The sequence below is a fragment of the Dama dama genome, chromosome 1, assembly GCF_033118175.1.
Source record: "Dama dama isolate Ldn47 chromosome 1, ASM3311817v1, whole genome shotgun sequence".
NCBI lineage: Eukaryota > Metazoa > Chordata > Mammalia > Artiodactyla > Cervidae > Dama > Dama dama.
This window is the reverse complement of record NC_083681.1, coordinates 3,661,827-3,685,137: the sequence shown is the minus strand read 5'-3', so window position 1 is coordinate 3,685,137 and position 23,311 is coordinate 3,661,827. Positions and strand designations below refer to the sequence as shown.

General features: G+C 45.7%; 1 protein-coding gene and 1 non-coding gene across 2 annotated transcripts; one reads left to right on the top strand and one right to left on the bottom strand.

Moving 5' to 3' along the window:
• Positions 1 to 3,456: 3,456 nt before the first annotated feature.
• TRNAG-UCC (transfer RNA glycine (anticodon UCC)) lies at positions 3,457 to 3,527 on the top strand. The gene has a single exon. It is a non-coding gene; the product is annotated as a tRNA-Gly (tRNA).
• Positions 3,528 to 17,927: 14,400 nt separating this feature from the next.
• Positions 17,928 to 20,326, bottom strand: IZUMO1R (IZUMO1 receptor, JUNO). The gene is made up of 4 exons (XM_061154896.1): positions 20,189 to 20,326; positions 18,904 to 19,092; positions 18,346 to 18,481; positions 17,928 to 18,196 (listed from the first exon to the last, which is right to left on the bottom strand). The coding sequence occupies exons 1-4, from the start codon at positions 20,324 to 20,326 to the stop codon at positions 17,928 to 17,930; spliced, it is 732 nt and encodes a 243-aa protein (XP_061010879.1).
• Positions 20,327 to 23,311: the final 2,985 nt, after the last annotated feature.

Sequence of the window (23,311 nt, the reverse complement as noted above, 5' to 3'; positions counted from 1 at the left end):
TGGCATGCAGATTACTTAGAGCTGAAACCAGTCAAGCTTCAAAAGACTCAGGAAGAAACTTTGACCGTCCCTCTAACTGCCTAAAAGATTTTATATACTGGGCCTGTTACTGAATAGAGCTATCACCAGACAGATCTGCAAGGGGTATTGGCCAGCTGTGGTGGGGTTAGCTCTTCAGAGTCCATTGATCTGCCTGGCCCAGCAAACATTTGTTTAGGAGACATTTGCTTTTCCATCTCCACGTGAATTGCCTTTTCTCCGTTTTGAAGTCCCAAATCACTACCCTCAACCTTCTCTTTTGTCATTAGCTGATGATGGCATTTAAGATGGAGGTTTCAGCCATTGTGGCAAGTTACTCAGTTTTCCTGGGTCTCTCCCATGTATACATATCATTAAACTTTCATTTGACTTTCTCCTGTTAATCTGCCTCATGTCAACTTAATTCTTAGACCAGCCAGAAGAATCTAGAAGGGCAGGGGAAAATTTCTTCCTCCCCCACACCTGATTGCATTCTTGTGGGACAACCACAGAGGACCAGCTAAGTCACACTTGGATTCTTGACCCACAGAAATTGTGTGATAATAAGTGTATTAAGTCATTAAATACTGGGGGTAATTTCTTACATGGCAATAGATAACTAATGTAAGGTTGGTCATGCTAACACTCCACAGAAGTCTAGGATCTGAAGACAAGTCAGCTTTTTATGGGTGGCCCCTGAGAAGCTTCAAGAAGGCAGACCGAGCATGGTGGTTAAGTGATAAGAGATTGAATACACCTGCAGACAGCAGCCAGATCATATCTTACAACAGAATTCTGCAGCTACCAATCCAGGAAGCTCAGTCACAACCTTGGCAGAATTGTCCTGGAGTGGTGAGGCCTTGGCCAATGATGTCCAACTTTCTTATTTTTCACTCATCAATGTTTTCAACTCTGGAACAAGCATAGGAAGCCATATATGTTCCCCAAGTCAATCACACAGATGTTTTCCTTCTGTAACTCCCACTTCCCCAAGCAAAATTGCCAATCAAAACATCCAATCTTGAAACTATCCCTACACTTTTTTTTTTTTTTAAATGGTTGAGCTTTCCCACTCCCTGCTTGACTTTGACTCTCTGCCAATGGCAAGTGATGATGCTGACCCCCTTGCTATGGGAAGCTTGGAATACAAAGCCTCTGTTCTCCTTTGGGCGGTCTTTACTTCCTCAGCATCCTCTTCCTCCGCTTACATGTGCTCTGCTGCCTCCTACTGGGTACCTGATCTGGACTACGGGGCAGAAAGTAGGAGCAGTAAGAAGGGTGGCTGATGGCCAGCCATCTTCCTCCTGTTCTCCCTCCACATGTCAACGTTCACTATGGTTTTCTTGTGATTGATTGGAGCCTTTAATTTATCCAGATTAGATAGGGAGCGTGTTGATAGAGTCAATTAAATCTTCCCCATCTTCCTCACTCCAGAACTCAGAAGAGAAACATAGGTTCAGAATGAAGTTATGGGGCCCTCATGGCCAGACAGTGAGAGAAGTCTCTGGCTTGTTACCAGGGTGAGGAGGGATGGGTGTGTATCCATAGCCTGGATTTTTGTTTTCTAAGAAATAAGCCAAAAGAAGAAATTTGAACTCCTCTAAATCCCCATTTTGGGAATAGGAAAGTCTGAAGAAAGAAATGACTCTAGGTCATGGTAAAATATGTTTCATTTCAGATATCTTTTGGGGGAAAAATATCTGTGGCTTAGAGTGAAAAAACTCTACCCGCTTCCACTGTTCTATCTTCCTAGTATTTAACTGCCCAAAAGCTCCCTTGCCCTCCTCCTCTCTTTCCTAGCAGAGCTGGAAGATAAGACCAGAGTTCACCCCACAGTTCTGTTAAGCCAGGTCAAGCCACTGACAGTCATCAAATGCCTGGGACTATGGAATTCTGGTGTCCAACAGAGGAAGTAAGGATTGACGATTCTGAAGGGAGGATCAGGTGGGGGGTATTTGAGGTGTGAAAGAGAGAGGACTATGAGAAGGAAAGAGAAGAAAGAGGAAAGGGCATATATTTTGAAGCTCAGACAAGACAGTAGTTTTTTAAGAGTGTCTTTTTTTTTTCTCCCTTTGGTTCTTGATTTCTTTTTCTTTTGTTTTAATTGAAGTATAATTGATCTACAATGTTTCAGGTGTACACCAAAAGTGATGCAGAGTACTTTCAGATTACTTTGCAAGATATTCAGTGTCCTTCCCTGTGCTATATAGTAGGTCCTTCTACAGTTTATGTATTTTATATATAAAAGACTATATATAGTATTACAGACTATATATAGTCTGTATCTGTTGGGCTTCCCAAGTGGCCCTAGTGGTAAAAGAATCTGCCTGCCAATGCAGGAGATGCTAGAGGCATGGGTTTGATCCCTGGGTCAAGAAGATCCCCTGGAGTAGGAAATGGCAACCTACTCCAGTATTCTTGCCTGGGAAATCCCATGGAGAGAGGAGCCTGGAGAGCTACAGTCCACGGGGTCACAGAGCCAGACAGGACTGCAAGAGTGAAACCGAGAGTGAGTCTGATTGGTTAACCCCCAATTCTCAGATTATCCCTCCCTCCTTTCCCCTTTGGTAACCATAAATTTGCTTTCTATGTCTGTGAGTCTGTTTCTGTTCTGTAAATAAGTTCATTTTTGTAATATTTTAGAGTCCACATATAAGTGATGTAATATTTGCCTGTCCCCAGGTACATAGTGTTACAATTGAATAGAATTGTGGGACAACGAGCTAGTGTTGGAGAACTGTTTGGTGGTATGGAAAAAACTACACACGCACGTTGAAGCTGGGTCCAGAATCAGTAAGGTCACATTATGCTGCTTCACCGTGGTATAAGAACCTTAAAATAATATACTCCGATTTCTCCCCTTCAATTTCTTCCCCAAGTATATAGCCTTTATACTATTGTTGTCAAACATTTTATTTTTGTATATATTACAAACCCCACATTACATTTATTATTCTGTTTAAACAACTGATGCTCTTTTAAAGAAGTGTGAATAGTTTTAAAGTTCTTGCATATTTACTTATGTAGTTAATCTTTCCAAAGTTCCACATTCCTTTGTATAGACCTACATTTTAATTTATTATTTTCCTTCTGCTTGTTTAATATTTTGTATTGTGTAGATCTGCTAGTGATGAATGCTTTCAGACATTTTATATCTAAAAAGTCTAATTTGTCTTCATTTTAAAAGGATGTTATATTAGTTTTCTAGGGCCGCCATAACAAAATAACTGGACTGATGTCTGAAACAGCAGAAATTTATTTTCCCTCAATTCTAGAGGGCAGCAGTCCAACATGAAGGTGTTAGGTTTCTCCTGAGGCCTCTCTCGGCGTTTTCACTTTTGTAACATAGCTGACTATCATACTGCATCTGTGTCCTGATTTCTTTTCTTTTTAGGACAGCAATTATATTGGATTAGGGTCTATTACCTAGTAGGCAAAGCATTGGTGGTTCAGTGGTAGAATTCTTGCCTTCCACGCAGGAGACCTGGGTTTGATTCCTGGCCAGTGTATAATGCCTAACTACTTTGGGGCTTCCCTGGTAGCTCAACTGGTAAAGAATCCACCTGCAATGTGGGAGACCTGGGTTCGATCCCTGGGTTGGGAAGATCCCCTGGAGGAGGGCATGGTAATCCCCTCCAGTATTCTTGCCTGGAGAACCCCATGAATAGAGGAGCCTGGTGGGCTACAGAGCAAGGGGTCACAAAGAGCAACTAAGCACAACACAGGGTCTATTCAGATGACCTCAGTTTGTTTTAATCATATCTGGTCTCTACATACAATGATATTCTGAGCTACTGGGGTTTATAACTTTGAATTTGTGGGGTTGGGGCATGCACATGCATGCTCATTCACTTCAGTCCTGCCCAACTCTACGCAACACTATGGACTGTAACCCGCCAGGCTTCTCTGTCCACGGGATTCTCCAGGCAAGAATACTGGAGTACATTGTTGTGCCCTCCTCCAGGGAATCTTCTGGACCCAAAGATCAAAGCCGGGTCTCCTGCACTGCAGGTGGATTCTTTACTGCTGAGCCACCGGAAAGTCTAAAGGGCGAGTATAAGTCAACCCAAACCAGATTTTTTTTTTTTTTTTGTAAGTGTGGAACTGTGTCATTGTTTAGCTGCTAAGTCATGTCCAACTCTTTTGCAATCCCATGGACCATATAGCCTGCCAGGCTCTTCTGTCCATGGGATTTCCCAGGCAAGAATACTGGAGTGGTTTGCCATTCCCTTCTCCAGGGGATCTTCCTAACCAGGGATTGAACCCAAGTTTCCTGCACTGTAGGTCGATTCTTTATGCCTGTGCCACCTGGAAAGTCCTACAAAATTGTAGGTTGACAGTTTTCTTTCAGTTCTTTAAAGATGTTGCTCCACTATCATCTGTCTGCATTGTTTCCAATGAGAAATATGCTGCCATCTTTAATTTTGTTCTTCTGAATATATTGAATCTCTTTTCCTCTAGCTGTTAAAATTTTCTCTTTATACAAGATTTCAAGCAATTTTATTATGATTTGCTTTGGTGTTATCTTCATGTTTCTTGTGTTGGGGATTCATTGAGCTTCTTGGATCTAAGGGTTTATTACTTTAGTCTGAAGCAGAAGTAATCTTCTTTTAGGACTCTTCATAGAAATAGAATTGTGGCTCAAAGACTTGAAAATTTTAAAATTTAATGCTTTTTACCAATTTGTCACCCATAAAGTATCAACCAATTTATATCCCCAACAGCAAACATATCATATTTCTAAAGATTTTAGTTAATTGGAGGATAATTGCTTTACAAAGTTGTGTTGGTTTCTGCTGTACAACGATGTGAATCAGTTATATATATATATCTTCCCTGTAGAGCCTCCCTCCCCCTCCTATCCCAACACGCTTCATATTCTTTTTCATTATCAATCCAATTGGTTAAAAAGCTCTCATTGTTTCAATCCCCCTCCTATCCCAACCCTCTTCATATTCTTTTTAATTTTAAACCCAATTAGTTCTCATTGTTTCAATTTACATTTCTTTGATTACCCATAGAATCAAAACTTTGTTCATGTTTATTGACAATTTTTCTTCACTCTTTCAGTCATTTGAACTTCTACTATACACCAGGAAATGTTTTATGTGCTGGGGATACTGCAATACACTAGGGTCAGGTGGCTCTTCCCTCATGAAGCCTGCCTTCTAATGAGAGTTGGGGGAGATAGAGCACACACATATACACACACACCCAAAGTTTCAGATTGACACAAGCTATAAAAAATAAGACAAGATGATGTGATGAAGAATGACTTGGTATGGGGACTTTCCTAAGTTGGGTAATTGCTGAAGGTTTTTCTGAAGATGTGATATTTAAGCTATAACCCAAATTATGAGAAAGAAGTAGGCATGCAAAGATATGGGACAAAAACAGGAAATAGCAAGTGTAAATGGTGTAAGGTAGGGATGAGTTTTAGCTCATTTGAGGGCTAGAAGAACCCTCATGTGGCTAGACAGTGGTTAGCAGGAGAGGAAGCTTTAGGATCTGAACTCAGAGAGCTAGGCAATGAAGATTCATAGAACCTATAAAGCCATAGTAAGGAGTTTATAGTTTATTTTAAATGTGAATTACCTATACAAACCCTTTGCCCATATTTCAATTGGAGTGGTCATATTTTTAAACTAATTTTTAAAGATTCTTGTTATATTTGAAATGGTAACATCTATGGGTATTCATTGCAGATACTTACCTCTATTTTTCATGTCTTTTAATTTTGTGTACAGTGTTTTTAAAATCCCTTTTTTATTTTGCTTTTTAAAAATATTAGTAAATCTATAAGTCTTACTTTACTGCTACTGGTTTCAGAAAGTTCTTCCGCCAAAACTATTAAAATGCTCACTCAAATTTTCATCTTATTCATTTCTTTCACACATCAATTTTTCAGTTATTTTTAAAACTCTCATATCCGAGACAAATATTTCTGCCTCACCTCTGAGCCTCCCAGGAGGAACAAGGCTGAGAAATGGGTTGGAACTGGGTGATATAATACCTCTTACATAATAATGAATACATAGCTAACATGTATTATTTAATGCCTTGCTGTGGCTATTGATGTTCTCAAAGGGGAAAAACCCCACATTTTACTGATGTCCACAGATGATTAACTCCAAACTCAGCCACTGATGAGAAATGGGTCCTTCTGTCTGCGTCTTTTTTTCCCCATGGATGATGTGGCTTCCTGGTGCTCTCTGCTGAGGCACCAGGATCCACCTCACGGAAAGCTGCTCCTTCCTTCCAAAGTTCACCCTTGGATCAAAGGAATCAGAGCCTGGGACTTCCCTGGTGGTCCAGTGGTAAAGAATCCGCCTGCCAAAGAAGGGGCCACAGGTTCGATCCCTGGTCCAGGAAGATTCCTCATGCTGCAAGGTGACTAAGTGCTACAGCTACTAATCCTGCACCCTGGAGCCCATGAACTGCAACTAGCGAAGCCCATGTGCCCTGGAGCCCATGCTCCACAACAAGAGAAGCTATGGCAATGAGAGTTGCATGTTCCACAACATAAAGAGTAGCACCCACTGCTGCAACCAGAGAAAGCCCACACACAAAGACCCTAAATGCAGTGCAGCCATAAATAAATACATAAAATTAAAAAAAAAAAAAAAAAGGCAACAACAAAAAAGAAATCAGAGCCTGGTAAGTTCTTCTGCAAAGTAGGAGTCAGAGTACCTGAGCCCAGCAGTTTCACAGCCAGTGGCTGTCCTGGGATTGGGAACCGCATCTCTGTGGACAGATGTAGAGCTCAGAAAGGGCCAGGTGCCAGCTGCTGGTGGGTCATGGCTGATGCCAACTCTTAGACTCTCTATTAATGAAATGTCCTGACCCTGAAAGCAATTCTATCTCAGTGTTTTCAATCTCACGCTCTGGAAAGTTTCTACTGACCATATGGCTAAGGATACACAAGCCACCTGGGCTGGAATTTGGAGAGCAGGATACGCAGAGCAGCTGCCCCGGCTTCATGCTTCTGCCAGAATGCTCCCACTGGCCCAGGGTGTGTGCTTCTAAACTCCTAGCAGGTGGCAAGGCCCTAATCTTACTTGATTCAATGGTTTATATTTGAAGCATTTTAATTCTGAAATCGTTTTCTCCCATTTTCTCTCTTCTCTCTTCTCCTTCAATGACAAAAGCATCCCACTTCTTCCCAAGGTCAATTCTTATGCTTATACCCTAGTTCACCCATCCCCCTTGAACTCGTCCCTTGGGTTCTTCTGTCCTCTCTGAAGTTTACCTCCATTAGCACTTTTCATCTTACAAACATGCTCTCCAGTCTTTGGAATAGCCTCTCAAGCTGCCTATTCCTTTAAAGTATCACCTAAATTAGCCACTTCCCCCAATCCTCTCTGAGTCCTTTCTATGTTTCCTTTCTAACAATTGTCTGATTTGTAGTTATTTAAATTTGTATTGTTTACTCATAGTTTTATTGTGTTCCCTCATTACTATATAAGTTCTCTAAGTATCAGAAATATGTCTGCCCTGCTCATAATTGTATCTACGGAAATAAATGAAAACCAATCAGATGAGAACAGCCAAAAGCCATTTATTAAGAGCTTGCAAGGGAATCAGCCACCATCCCTTGAATTTTGGCAGAGCCTCAAAGGCAAGCAGAGGACTGGAAAAAATAGAAGGCTTCAGGTATGCCCTGATTGGAGGCTCTTAGCATGGGGCTGCGGTGGGCAAGCTAACTAGATGTGAGGCACTGTATGCGACTGGTTAGAAAAGACTCTGGCTTTCACTGGTGAGTCCTAAGAGGGCAACAGGAGCCAAAAGAAGAGAAACTATCAGTAATTAATCAAGTCCTGGCCATTTAGGGGTGATTGTTAAGAGGGATTATTATTTGGCTTCCTAGACTATTGAAAGTAGTTTGATTTTTTGAACTGGTTATTGCAGAGAGTAGGTTGGCTTCCTGGGCTGGTTGTTACATTGCCTGTAACACTGCCCCACAGCCTATAAAAACCAGCCCAGGAGGCCAACCTATTATCTGCAATTCCGTTCAGTTGCTCAGTCATGTCCGACTCTGCAACTCTATGGACTGCAGTACGCCAGGCCTCCCTGTCCATCACCAACTCCCAGAGTTTACTCAAACTCATGTCCATTGAGTTGGTGATGCCATCCAACCATCTCATCTTCTGTCATCCCCTTCTCCTGCCTTCAATCTTTCCCAGCATCAGGTTCTTTTCAAATGAGTCAGCTCTTTGCATCAGGTGGCCAAAGTATTGGAGCTTCAGCTTCAACTTCAGTCCTTCCAATGAATATTCAGGACTGATTTCCTTTAGGATGGACTGGTTGGATCTCCTTGCAGTGCAAGGGACTCTCAAGTGTTTTCTCCAACAACACAGTTCAAAAGCATCAATTTTTCGGTGCTCAGTTTTCTTTATAGTCTAAGTTTCACATTCACACATGACTACTGGGAAAAGTACCTGCAATAACCAGTTCAAAAAGTCAAACTACTGTGGCTCAACTGGTAAAGAATCTGCCTGCAATGCAGAAGACCTGAGTTCGATCCCTGGGTTGGGAAGATCTCCTGGAGAAGGGAAAGGCTACCTACTCCAGTATTCTGGTCTAGAGAATTCCATGGACTGTATAGTCCATGGGGTTGCAAAAGGTCGGATACAACGGAGTGACTTTCACTTTCACACTAGTCATATTCATTGAAGGGACTGATGCTGAAGCTAGAACTCCAATACTTTGGCCACCTGATGCGAAAAACTGACTCTTTAGAAAAGACCCTGATGCTGGGAAAGATTGAAGGCAGGAGGAGAAGGGGATGACAGAGGATGAGATGGTTGGATGGCATCACCGACTCAATGGATATGAGTTTGAGCAAGCTCCGGGAGTTGGTGAAGGGCGGGGAAGTGAAAAGTTGTTGCTGAATCATGCAAAGACGCTGGGGTTCTTGGCCCCAGAGGAGAAGATTCAATCTGGGACCAGAGATGAGGCTGGATTGCTCAGAGCTTTTGTGTAATAAAGTTTCATTAAAGTATAAAGGAGATAGAGAAAGCTTCTGACATAGACATCAGAAGGGGGTAGAAAGAGTACCCCCTTACTAGTCTTAGCACTGGAATTATATACTCTCAAATTAGTTATTACAGTGAATCAAAAGAATGTCTGGAGGTTGTAAAGAACCTCACCAGATCTAGTCCCATAATTTACAATTTGAGATAACAAAATTAGCCAGAAGGCTTTTTTTTAGAGACTGTCCTCAAGCAGGATACATTATTGTTAAATAATCCTAAGGAATGTAGAGTGGGAAAAAAAAGTTTGTCCTTTCTTCCTCCTTGAGAATTCCAGACCCCTCTCTCCTTGGGGACCCCTGGACTTCTTATCAACCTGACTAGGAATTGACTCTCTCAGAAGCTTGGCGTGCTGCAGTCCATGGGGTTGCAAAGAGTCAGACACAACTGAGTGACCGAACTGAACTGAGTCATTGTTCATTTGTGTATTCAGTCGTTCAGTTCCCAGGACCAGCACAGTGTCTAGCTCAGACAATAGTTACTTATGATATAGTTAATATATGGATGGCAACTCAGAACTTGACATTGCCCCTCTGAGAAATAGTTCTTTGCATTTCTCTCCTACACCTAGCTTCTGCTGATTGTCCCTTCACTAACCTCTATTTGTAAGCAGCTTTTTGCAGGAAAACACTCTCAACAGAAAAATTCCTTTTCTTGTTATTTCAGCAAAGCTACATTGTAACTAACTTTAAAAAATTAACTAATTTTAATTGGAGGCTAATTACTTTACAATATTGTGGTGGTTTTTACCATACATCAGTATGAATCAGCCACAAGTGTACATGTGTCCCCCATCCTGAACCCACCCCCGCCCCCACTTCCCTCCCCATCCCATCCTCTGGGTTGTTCCAGTGCACCGACTTTGAGCGCTCTGCTTCATGCATCAAACTTGCACTGGTCATCTATTTTACATAAGATAATGTACATGTTTCAGTGCTATTCTCTCAAATCATTCCACCCTTGCCTTCTCCCACATAGTCCAAAAGTCTGTTCTTTACATCGGTGTCTCTTTTCAGTTCAGTTGCTCAGTCATGTCCAACTCTTGGCGACCCCGTGGACTGCAGCATGCCAGGCTTCCCTGTTCATCAGCAACTCCTAGAGTTTACTCAAACTCATGACCATTGAGTTGGTGATGCCATCCAACCATCTCATCCTCTGTCATCCCCTTCTCCTCCTGCCTTCAATCTTTCCCAGCATTAGGGTCTTTTTCAATGAGTCAGTTCTTCGCATTAGGTGGCCAAAGTATTGGAGTTTCAGCTTCAGCATCAGGCCTTCCAATGAATATTCAGGATTGATTTCCTTTAGGATGGATTGGTTGGATCTCTTTGCAGTCTAAGGGATTCTCAAGAATCTTCTCCAACACCACAGTTCAAAAACATCAGTTCTTCAGTGCCCAGCTTTCTTTATAGTCCAACTCTCACATCCATACATGACTATTGGAAAAACCATAGCTTTGACTAGATGGACCTTTATTGGCAAAGTAATGTCTCTGCTTTTTAATATGCTCTCTAGGTTGGTCATAACTTTTCTTCCAAGGAGGAAGCCTCTTTTGATTTCATGGCCACAGTCACCATCTGCAGTGATTTTGGAGCACAAGAAAATAAAGTCTGTCACTGTTTCCACTGTTTCACCTTCTATTTGCCATGAAGTGATAGGACCAGATGCCATGATCTTAGTTTTCTGAGTGTTGAGCTTTAAGCCAACTTTTTCACTCTCCTCTTTCACTTTCATCAAGAGGCTCTTTAGTTCTTCTTTGCTTTCTGCTATAAGGGTGGTGTCATTTGCATATCTGAGGTTATTGATATTTCTCGTGGCAATCTTGATTCCAGCTTGTGCTTCCTCCAGCCCAGCGTTTCTCATGATGTTTTCTCTGCATATAAGTTAAATAAGCAACGTGACAATATACAGCCTTGACATACTCCTTTTTCTATTTGGAACCAGTCTTTTGTTCCATGTCCACTTCTAACTGTTGCTTCCTGACCTGCATACAAGTTTCTCAAGAGGCAGGTCAGGTGGTCCTGGTATTCTCAGCTCTTGAAGAAATTTATACAGTTTGTGGTGACCCACACAGTCAAAGGTTTTGGCATAGTCAATAAAGCAGAGATAGATGCTTGTCTGGAACTCTCTTGCTTTTTCAATGATCCAACGGATATTGGCAATTTGATCTCTGGTTCCTCTGCCTTTTCTAAATCCAGCTTGAACATCTGGAAGTTCACGGTTCATGTACTGTTGAAGCCTGACTTGGAGAATTTTGAGCATTACTTTACTAGTGTGTAAGATGAGTGCAATTGTGTGGTAGTTTGAGCATTCTTTGGGATTGCCTTTCTTTTGGATTGGAATGAAAACTGACCTTTTCCAGTCTTGTGGCCACTGCTGAGTTTTCCAAATTTGCTGGCATATTGATTGTGTCTCTTTTGCTGTTTTGCATATAGGGTCATCACATAACTAACTTTTAAATCAGGCATTTCTCCTATACTGTTGGTGGAAATGCAAATTGACATAGCCACTATGGCGAACAGTATGGAAGTTCCTTAAGAAATAAAATAAAAAAACAGCAACTGTATGATCCAGCAAGCCTATCCCTAGGCATATATCCAGAGAAAATCATAATTTGAAAACATACCTGTACCTCAGTGTCCACTGCAGCACTAATTACAATAGCCAAGACATGGAAAAAACCACTGACAAATGAATGAATAAAGAAGATGTGATACCTATATCTAATGGAATATTACTCAACCACAGAGTGAAATAACATCATTGGCAGCAATATGGATAGACCTAGAAATTATCATGCTAAGTGAAGTAAGCTAGACAGAGCAAGACAAATACCATATGATAGGACTTAGATGATGTGGAATCTAAAAAAAAAAAGAAAATGATACAAATGAATGTTTATACAAAACAGAAATAAACCTACAGACATAAAAAACACTTACGGTTACCAAAGGGGGAAGTTGGGGGGGGGGTGTCGGATAAACTAGGAGTTTGGGATTAACACATACACACTACTATATATAAAATAGATAACTAACAAGGACCTACTGTGTAACATAGAGAACTATATTCAATATTTTGTAATAACCTATAAGGGAAAAGAATCTGAAAGAAAAAAAGAATACATATAGATGTATGACTGAATCACTTTGCTATACTCCTAAAACTAACACAACATTGTAAATCAACTGCACTTCAATGTAATCAATCACACCCCCTGCCCCAAGCTTTACTCATCTCTGGTCCAAGCACAACTTTCAAATCTTTTGATCACACAATACCTTGCTAAATTGTCAGTTCTCTCCATAGCTCAAAAAAGTAGAAATAAGGCATAAGTAATTAACAGATGACCAGATCTCTTTCTTAGCTTCCCCTTCAGTAATCTCATGAAAAAACTGTGAACAAGATTATATCTAGAGGAAGATCACTGTAAGTCGACAAGCCTGAACGCAGTGGGAGATAAGGATGAGTCTCATTCCCTGTCTCAGTGATTGATTAACTGAGATTACTTCTCCTTGCCCTTTAAAATTTTTCATGAATAAGTAGAATCTTAGGAGTTGGTTTAAGTGGTATACAAATCCAATTTTTCCTCAGATTTTCAGCTTTCTGATTAAAAGCAACTTTTTTTTTTCCCACCAAAGCTTGTGCCTCTCGGGTTGATTTTCGAGTGGTGAGCAACCTGATCTGAGCTTGGTAACAATTTCACCTGTCACCTTCCAACTGTAGGTAAGTTAGAGATCCTCCACAAGTGTTTTGTTTTGCTCTCTACATTTTTCTTAGAACTCATCTAAGAAACTTCCACAGCCCTAAGTTGCACTTCCAGGAAATTCTCATCTCCAGCCCTCACTTTTCTCATGTGTCCCAAGTCAATTATTTGACGGACATTTCCATGATGAAATCCTAACAGGATCTCCAAGCCTATCAGCAGCCTCTACCCCCTGGGAAGTCCTCTCTCTTCCTCTACATTTTTCTTTGTAATTCATTTGCAGCAGAAGCACTGCTGAAAGTGATTTCTGATTCTGTGGGAAGGCAAATCTGAGGATGAATTTAAGCAGAAGAGAGGAAAGGATGGAAAATGAAAAATGGGTGATTGCTTCTGTTGGCAGGAACACTGCCCCCTTGGGATGCAAGAAGAGATGGGACTCTTAAGTTATCTAAAGGGCTGGAGTTGAGAAATATGATCCAGTTCGAAAGACACCAGCCTGGGACACCAGAATAATCTCTAAATCTTGGTCCCCCCAGTAGCAAAAGCAATGGGACATTGGGGGGTACCTAGACAAGGAGTCATATTTGTGAAGCAGGTCAGTGGGGCTCGGGTTGGGAGAGGTCTGGGCAGGAACATGGTGGAAGGGGACTGGGAAAGGTGGTCACTGTTTTCAGGCAGCAGAGGAGTGGGCTGGAAACACAAGCCCAGGAATGCATGTCAGGCTGCAGTGACTGCTGCGTTCAGGGAAGTGGTTTTACTGAGGAGAGTTACTAAGAAAGGAATCTTAAAGCAAGGGATGCATACCAAGGAGAGTCGTTTTGTTTTTTTCTTCACCTGCTACTTATGACTCCCCACAATTCTCCAAGGAAGGACTCAGGTAGAGTTTGCTGTCCCTGTAGTGGGAAGGTGACTGGGTTGCATCCAGCAGGAGGGATGTCCTCTGCCGTCTTCCCTTCCACCCAAGAGCTAGCACAGCCTGGGCTTGGGAAAGGAGTGCTCAGAAATGTCATCGTCAGAGTCTGTTTACCTAAGGCTGTTGGTTTTTCTGAGATAGTTCTCTCTCTCCCATATTTAATCTTTTACCTGCTTTGTGACACTGTGTACACAAGCATGGCCCAAATTTCTCTATGTGCTATCCTCCCAGTAGTTCCTGAACCTATGCTTCTCTGATCCTCCGTCTCTCCTGTAGACTGATGTAGCACCTCCTGGAGCGTTACCCACAATGAGGCTCCTATCACCTGCATTTCTTATTTCATTCCCCACCTGCAAATCCCTCCTACACATTGTCCTCTGCCTCCTTGTCTTCAGTTTGACCCCCCTTTAAATCTACTTATTACATAACAATGAGATTTTTAAAAAGTCCACAACTGTTGGTGATTGAAGATGGAATGACTTAAGCATGTTACTAAAATGATTGTATATTTCTAAGTGTTCCCTTCCTAAGAGAGTGTGAAGAAGACCATCAGTGAGCAACAGATTTCAACAAATAGTTAAAAGATGGAAAAGCATAGGAAAGCTCGTCAGGGGGAACAGGGGTTGCCAGACAAGAAGGAGGAGGCAGAAGGAACCAACCCACCAGGCAGAACCTCTGAGAGGTTCTCAGTTTGCAGGCGTGGGGGGCAGAGAGAGAAAGACTACATGCTCCCCCGCCCCCCCCCCCCCCCATGGCGACTTCTGCCCAAACCTAGAGCTCAGGAAACCCAACTTTAACCTCTGGTGTTTTGGGATCCCGCAAGAGGTTCTCTCTAAAATTTAAGTTAACTTCTGAATAGTGTTGAAGTTTACATACGAAGAAGTATCTGATGCTGGGACCCCAGAGAGAACCATCCTTAATCCAGCATTTGAACAGTCTGTACTCCAATAGGGCTCCTGGCAACTCAGTCTTGAGAAACTACAAATGGACAATGGCCAGATGTATATAAAAATAGAATCCTAATTCATTATCTGCAGGGTTGAAGGCCAGAAAGCCAGCCTACTATCTATAAATCAGACTTACAGGAAGTCAGACAACTATCTTTGCAACCAACCGAAGAAGCCAAACAATAACCTCTCTAACAACCAGCTTCACATAGCCAGGACCTGACAACTAACAGCATCTCTAGATTTTTGCTCTGCTCTCAGCTGAGGACCTGTCAGCTCAATTCAGTTGCTCAGTCCTGTCTGACTCTTTGCTACGCCATGGACTGCAGCAGGCCAGGCTTCCTTGTCCATCAGGGACAGTCAGAGAAACAGAGGACCAGTCAGAGAAAGCCAAATATACACCTCAACCAATCACAGCAGGCCCTGCTTCATTAGCCCCCCTCCAGCTTCTCCATGCCAACAGCCTCTAATCAGGGCACCTCTGAAACCTCTTAAACGTTCTCCTTTGAGTCTCAGTCAGAATGCAAACAATAGTGGCTGATTCCCTTCCTATACAAGCTCTGAAAAAAGAAACTTTGCTCATTCTCACTTGGTGAGTCTTCAGTTACTTCCAGTCAGTGGCCCTCCCCATGGACCCAGAACTCCCCAGCTAGTCAGGAAAAACGACCCACACATATAACCATGGAGGACACCTATACCAGCTGGCTAGAAAAATCAACCCAGTGCCTCATTCTTAAATACGGACACACAGCCAAGGTCACTGGACACGGAGAAAGCCAGCAGTACATAGGAGATCAAGATAAACAGGTTGACCTTGAAGAAAATGGGTCTTTTGAGACTAGAAACAAGCTTTAAAAAATTCTAATTAGATCTTCAGTGAGATCTGAGAAGATATTGTGTCCATAAAACCAAAACCAGCAGGCTTTGAAGAACAAGGGAGTCTGGAAATGAAAAATACATTTCCAAAATTAAAAAGATTGGAAGATTAAGTTGAAAAACCAACAGAACAGAGAGGAAGAGAAGTAGTCTGGTTGTGTGCCAGAAAGATAAGCCACCTCTTGCAACTTTTATGGAACTAAATCCAACAATGGCTAGAAGTCAGTACATTTAGAGTGCACCTAAATCCAGCAGGAGCCCTGGGGTCCAGGGGCTGGCTGGGGCTGCCTGTGTCAGAGATCCTTTGACCTTTGGGTTTAGCCAAATACATGGATGCTCTGATTAAAAACAAGCAACTTAACTGCAAATCTGACAGCTCCACTTCACTCCTTGAAACCCAGCACCCCTCCCAATCACACATGGTGAGACAGATCAGTCTCTTTCCAGACTGGGACCTGCCAGGACGCAGCTCCCCCACCCACCCCTCCATCCCCAACGCCTGCCCCAGCCCCAGTCTACAACATACCTGGGTGTTCAGTGAGCTGAGCTGACTGACTTTATGGTCAGATTTGAAATTGTGATTGAAAGTGTTAGTCCATGAGTTGTGTCCGACTCTTTGTACCTCTGTGGACTGTAGCTCACCAGGCTCCTTTGTCCACGGAATTCTCCAGGCAAGAATACTGGAGTGGGTTGCCATTCCCTTTACCTGGTTTCAAAGCCACATGCTTTTGTCCTAATTTGAAAAGCAAGGGCATGAGGGTACCTCTTAAAGCTTTTGTGAGAATCAAAGAAGCTAATGCCTGTGAGAAGCTTAGCAGAGCCCCAGGCACAGAGTAATCAGTAAATAGTAACAGTTATTAGGGTTCCCAGAACAGTCTTCCTTTGTCTGTCTCAATTTTAACCCTACTTTGACAAATTTTTATATTTACACCTAAAATTACTAAAAAAATAGTCATTAAACTCTCAGCTTTATTACCAAAGACACACTCTCAGACACCTCATTCAGTCCTCAATTCTTGAGAGATTCTACCTATTATACATATTTTTGAAGCCACAATGGATTGACTGAAGAGCAATTAAAGCTTCTGCTTCATACAGTTCATGTCTTGGGGATCTGGCTGGGTTTGGGCTCACATGTCCTTCGTGTTCTCAGTAAAGTGACCCTTCTTCACCAGGGCTCAAGCCTCACCTTTTTCGTGAGGTCTTTCTGGGACAGCCCCCCGACGGGCCAGGGGTTCTGTCCACTGAAGTTCTTTGTCACCACTGAGGCTGTCTGCCTCCTCCTCCAGATTCTGAGCACCTCACTTACAGAACTCTCTCCGCAGGTGTTAAAACTTGAGGGCCATGCCTCAAGTTTGGGCTTTGCTGCAGTGAAGGCATATGTACCAGGGAAGCATGGGAGAGATGTGGGGTGGTGTTGGCTGGCTTTCCCAACTCAACCACAGCCTTACGAGATGCTGCGCTGTGCCAAGGAGAAGGACGTGGGGAGGCACCATCTCCGCTGGGAGGGTCTGAGGGTCTGAAAGCTTCTGAATCAGTGTGTGGGCTGCCAGTCTGCTTGCAGAAGGGACGTAAAGGCCACCTTCTCTGGTCCCATTCCGACTCTTCTCTCTTGGTCTTTATGACATGCATAGCACGAGAAGCACAGTCTATCCTGACAGACAGGGGACTGCGTTTTCCCCTTTTCTTAAGTTGAAATCATCTGGTCCACTTTCTCATTCCCCTTGGCAGAGGGGGAAACCACAGGAGTCTTCAGCGAAGGTCAAAATACTTGTCCAAAGTCATATGGAAAGTGGTAAAGATGTTAGAACTCAGGCCTTCAGCATCTCAGACCAGTGTGCCGTGATTCTGAGGTTAAAACGAAGAGGGAAAGCCTATTTGAGGCTGCAGCTTCGATCTTGTTGTCCCCCAGAATCGAGCACATGGTCTGGGTGGCCCCATGATTCCCCCGGCTCTGTTTTGTATGGTATGTTGCTACTATTGAAGAAAGGGGAGTGTTGAAAGCGTTCTCACCAGAGGTGTTGTAAGGATATAGCAGGAGGGCCTGGCATGTGTTAAGAAGTTTATTTTCCTTAGGAAAGTGACAACCAACTTGGAGACATCACTACAGCTGGGGTCACACTGAAGGAAAGGTAGGTGCTGTTTTGTTGGAGACATCACAGTGGGAGGGGAGGCCAGGGTGGTCCCCCTCAGCTCTGCCGGGAGAGCTGGGGTGGGCACTGGGTAAGAAGGGCCTGGGGTCCCACATCAGAGTCCCCCGCCTTAAGACAAGAGGGGCTGGTCTCTGGTGCTTTCCTGGCCCCCAGCTGACTTCCAGGCCAGAGAGGCCCAGCAAAGCAAACCTGAAGGGACTGAAGGAAGGTCCCAAGGAAGAAGGCTGCCGCGGCCGGGCCCCCCACTGGGAAGGTGCGGGAGAGGGTGTTGGAGGAAGGGGGCTCTCAGGAGAGAAGAGGCAGGAGCAGAGGGAAGGCCAGGAGCCCTGGGCAGCGCGCCCAAGAGCGCGCGGGGCTGGCAAAGCGGCGGGCCACCTCCGTGTTGGGGTTGCCCTGGGTGGGCTCGAACCACTTCTGCAGACATCGCCCGCTGCCCCTGCGCTCCGGGCTCGCCCTGAAGGAGCCACTCCAGATCCGCTCACACAGGTCGGCAGGCGTGGGGAAGTGGTGCGGGAAGGGGCGGCAGGACGCCCGCTCTGGGCAGCGGGGCTTCCCTGGGGGGCCAGGCACAGGCCACTCAGCCACTCCCATCCGCGCGGCCCCGGGACTTGCCCCGGGAGAGACCCGAGCTTGCATCTGCCCGGGGGGAGGGGGCATCTGCCCGGGGGAGGGGGCCTCTCGGGCACTGCCTAGCCTCACTCACCCCGACTCCAGGCCCAGCCGCTGAGCCAGTTGGACTTGCAGGTGTGGGAGGTGCGGCAGTCCGCCCACCAGCGCTCACAGTCCTCCAGGCACAGGGGCGCGTCCAGAACCCTCTCCGCCTGCCCGCGCGGGTCCACCTGGGTGCGGCACAGCAAGAGGCAGAACTGTCAGAGCATCAGTTTGAAGACTGTCTACAGCTACAGTGATAGTTGGGTCAGGTACCATTGGAACATATTCTCTTAACAACACTGCTAAATATTTTACAAATGAGAACGAGGCTAGAAAGTTTGTACACGGCTCTCTTCCTACAGACAGGAGAGGGGACCCAGTGCCTCCATCCTTCTGTTCTCCCGTGACCGCTCTCCCCGCAGGCCGTTCTCTAGGGTCAGAGGGAACTTCTCTGTCCTCTCCAGTGGCAGCCTCTGACTCTGCTCTTGTCCATAGCTGTCTGCTAGCGTCTTGGAGCTGAGCCTCTTAGGCACACGGATGGATGTCAGGTGGGCCCTGATGGACGTGCGCCTCCCTCCCGCTCCCCCACCCCCAGCCCACCTCTCCCCACCTGCTGGATCCAAGGCCCCAGGTTGGGGGAGCACTGGTAGAAGCAGATGGCCTGGAGGAAGTGCCTCTGGCAGTCCGGCATCATTATTCCGCAGTGAGCCAGGCTGAAGTTGTAGAGCAGAGACACATCCAGGTGTGCTTCCCAGCTCGTGCTGGCCGTGCAGCAGGCGTTGTCCTTCCAGGGGATGCACTGAGTACAGACCAAGATGCGAAAGCCATGGGAGGAGGGGCAGGGGGGTGGTGAGCAGGTGGGCCATCCGCTAGAAGGTGACCCGGCAAGTGGGATGTTCTTAGGTCTGTGTCCAAGGGGTGGAAGGATTGCTGATCATTTGTCAGTGTCCTCAGTCACTCAGTCGTGTCTGAGTCTTTGTGACCCCATGGACTGACTGTGGCCTGCCAGGCTCCTCTGCCCATGGAATTTTCCAGGCAAGAATCCTGGAGTGGGTTGGCGTTTTCTACTCCAGTTTGTCAATATTCACACCCAAAGGATGCCTGGGCACTGGCCGCTCTGCCACAGACTGCACATTCCCTAGGGACAGGGCTTTCAGGGTCTCAGATTCTGGGGCCAGTGGGGGAACCCAAGACCCTTGGAAGTGTGGGATTGCACTGGAGGAGGGTGCCTGAAGCCAAGAAGGGCTCACAGGAGCATGCCAGCCCTGGTCCTCATCCCTCATCCCTGTCAATCACCTTTAGGAACTTGGGGAGAGTTCCTTAGGTCTTATTTTTTCCCCCAGGGCCTGCCGGTGGGAGGGCAGAGGAGACAAGCCTTGCTTGTTGGAATCTAGGCTGACCACTGACGAGTCTCTGGGATCACCATCCGCCCCGACTCCGAGTGGCCAGGCGGCTCAGGGATGGAAACGTTGAATCAGTCGGCATTTACAGTCTCAAAGGTCATAAACCCCCTCCAGTGTGGCCTTTGCCCACATCTCCGTCTAGGGACTTCCCCAGTGGCTCAGACAGTAAAGCATCTGCCTACAATGCAGGAGACCCGGGTTCAATCCCTGGGTCAGGAAGATCTCCTGGAGAAGGAAATGGCAACCCACTCCAGTATTCTTGCTGGAAAATCCCATGGACGGAGGAGCCTGGTAGGCTACAGTCCATGGGGTTGCAAAGAGTTGGACACGACTGAGCAACTTCACTTTCACTTTCTTTCCATCTAGGAAACCAAATGATTCAAGATGGACAGGGGTTCAGAAACCCTCTTGGTTTTTGTGTCTCTTCCCTGATCTGCCAAAGCAGTGCCCACCCCCCAACCCCGACCCCCACACCAGGACTGGCCCCCATACCTCCTCATAGAGCTCAGCCTCCGGGCCAGGCTCCGGCTTGTGGGGCTTGGCGTTCATGCAGACATTGAGCAGCTCATGCCCAGTGCACGTGGGGGGCACTGCCCACAGCCCCAGCAGGAACCGCCACCACCACCCCATGGCCTGCCACAGAGAGGAGTCCTGCTGTGATGGGCAGAACCCTTCACTCCACACCCCGTCACCCCTGGAGCCAGCACAGGCTTCAAGCTTCCCTCAGACTCCATGACGCTGGGCTCCTTTATCTGAGGCGGCATCAAAAAATGTCTCATCCCAACAACGTGCAGACGCCAAAGCAGGCCAGGGAGGGGAGAGATCAGCCCCAGGGTGAGGGAGCATTGGGGTGGACTGGCTCCAGCTTTCCCGGGGACCTTCCCCGGCCCTTCTCCACATGGAGGCAGCCTTTCTAACTCGGTGATATATGGGCTGGGAATTCAGAGCTCCGACCTTGGGTGAGTAACTCAACACACTCTCAGTAAGCAGACTCTCATGGGGCCAAGGACACAGTGGGACTGGCTAGTATGGTGAATATAGTCCTAACCCAACTCCAGCCGCTCTGGGAGGTCCCCTCTGGGCCTATAGCTTCTAGAGTTCCCTCCCCAGTTCCCTCTGGGCAAAGTCCTTTCCTCTCAAGCAGTGAGGGATCCACCTCTACCATCCCTAACTCATCGCAAACCCGGCCTGAGTATGGGGCTGGGGAGCCAGGCGCCCGGCAGCATTGCTGGCATCTCAGAGCAGGGAGCGTGCCCAGGCCTGAGCCATCGGGCCTCTGCGACATGCAAAGCCATGTCCTGTTACTGGGACGAGGAGGCCGGCTTTCCCCTTGATGCTTATTGTGCCCTGTTTCCAGCTCTGTCCTGGGTAGTTCTCAGAATGGGAGAGAAACAAAGCAAACAAAAAGGGCAGAGGCACACCCTGTCCCAGGCACACAGTCCTGCAGGAGACACCCCTCAGCCTTCACCCACCCTAGAGCACAGGCCCCATGCTTCTCAGGAACCCACTGTGAACCCACCACGATGGAGGTGAAAACCTGTAGCCCAGCTCAGGCTGAGAGCCTCAAACATCAGGAGTGGAGACCCCAGTCCCACCCTCGGAGCCCATTTGTCATTTGGCCACTACGTCGTGTCTGACTCTTTTGCAACCCCATGGACTGCAGCTTGCCAGGCTCCTCTGTCCATGAGATTTTCCAGGCAAGAATACTGGAGTGGTTTCCCATTTCCTTTTCCAGTTAGAGCCCATCCGCGAGTCTGAACCTAAGGCTGTTCACTCTCCTCAGCACCAGTTTCAAGCACAGAAATGGCATGGGGTATTTCAAAGAAGCAGGGCATCAGGCGGACAGAGGAAAGAGGCTGCCCCTTCTAGTATTTTCTTCATACTCACTTTTAAAGCAGGAGCCACACTATCCCACCTCCAGAGATTGTAAGGATGAGGAGAGAGTGATGATCCTGGCTATTTATTCCTCCAAGGTCAGGTGCAGGAACTGAGCTTCAGGTGGCTCCAGTTAGCAGCACCATCTAACCCACGTGTCGGGGCCTCCTGTGGGCAGAGTCTCCCAGAGAAACAGACCATGGAGAAACAGATCCTGGGCTCTTTAGTTAGATCTTGAGTTCGCCTCTCAGCTCTGCTCTTTATTAGCTGGCTGATCATGAGAAAATGACATAAACTCTGAGTGTCATTTTCCCTGTCTGTAGAAAAGGCTGTTATGATGGGATTGTTGGGAAAAAGAAAGAGAAATTTCCTGAAAAGGACCTGGCATCGAACCTGGCAAAGAGTAAGTCTAAATGGTTTTTATTCTTTTTTTTTTCCCTTCTACAAAGCATGTAATTATGCATGGAAAGCCTGGCATATTGCAGTTCATGGGGTCACAAAGTTGGACACAACTTAGCCACAGAACAATTATGCATTTTTTTTTGCATTGTAAAATTAATACATATATTAAAAATAGAGGAAACAAAGAAAAGTGGGAAAGACAATATCTATCATGCTACCTCCAAAATGTTCCCTTGTGGCTCAGCTGGTAAAGAATCCACCTGCAATGCAGGAGACCTGGGTTTGATCCCTGGGTTGGGAAGATCCCCTGGAGAAGGGAAGGGCTACCCATTCCAGTATTCTGGCCTGGAGAATTCCATGGACTGTAAAGTCCATTGGGTCAAAGAGTCAGACACAACTGAGCAACTTTCACAAGGTTTTGGGAAACATACTATTTTGAGCTCAAAAGTGCAATTTGAGTACTCTAAATGGTTTTTATTCTTATCCTTTCATCCTACAAAGCCTTTCTTGCTCAGCCTTGTTCCAAAGCTCTCCCTGCCCTGTCACCTGCTCAGTCCCCTGCGATAGGTCACCTGGGTTGTAATGGTGATGATGTCCTTTCTCAGCCCACAGGAGCCAGGCTTCCTGCCAGAGTGAGGACTCAGCAGCCCAGTGATGCAGAGATGAAATGGGGCCTCGGGAACCCAAGGGTTTAGATGTGTGCCCAAAGCCAAAGCACACAAAGCCAAAAAAGTCCCTCCAAGCCCAGGAAACAGCCTGCCTTGGCATGCGAGGACCACTGAACTGTGAGAGGGTCTGCAAGTGCCCTCCACATTTCACAGCAAGGTCATACTCAGTTAAGGAGAGGCTGGAGACTTGGCCAGGACTCTTAGGAGAGTCCTGAAGATGGTAAAAATGCTGGAAAGAGAGCCCATTTCTTTGCCTGCTTCTTTTTTTTAATTTAAAAGAAAATTTATTTATTCAGCTGCCATGGATCTTAGTTGCGGCATGCACAAGCTTTAGTTGCGGTGTGTGGGTCTAGTTCCCTGACCACAGATAAAACCCAGGCCTCCTGCATTGGGAGCTCAGAGTCTTAGCCACCGGACCACCAGGGAAGAAGTCTCTTTGCCTGTTTTTTTGTAACAAGTTTTCCTTTTCCCTCTCTGAAGTAGTCAGTCACTGGCGTTTTCTTTACACAGGAGAAATTGAAACACAAAAAGAAAAGCATTTTATAAGTGAAGAAAGCACACTCTGTTCAACTACAAGGTGATGTGGAGACATGAATTAATCATCATGCTGGAAAATTACATTCTCCACACCTGGTTTTCCCAGCCACTGAGTTCTGAGAACCAAGAAGGA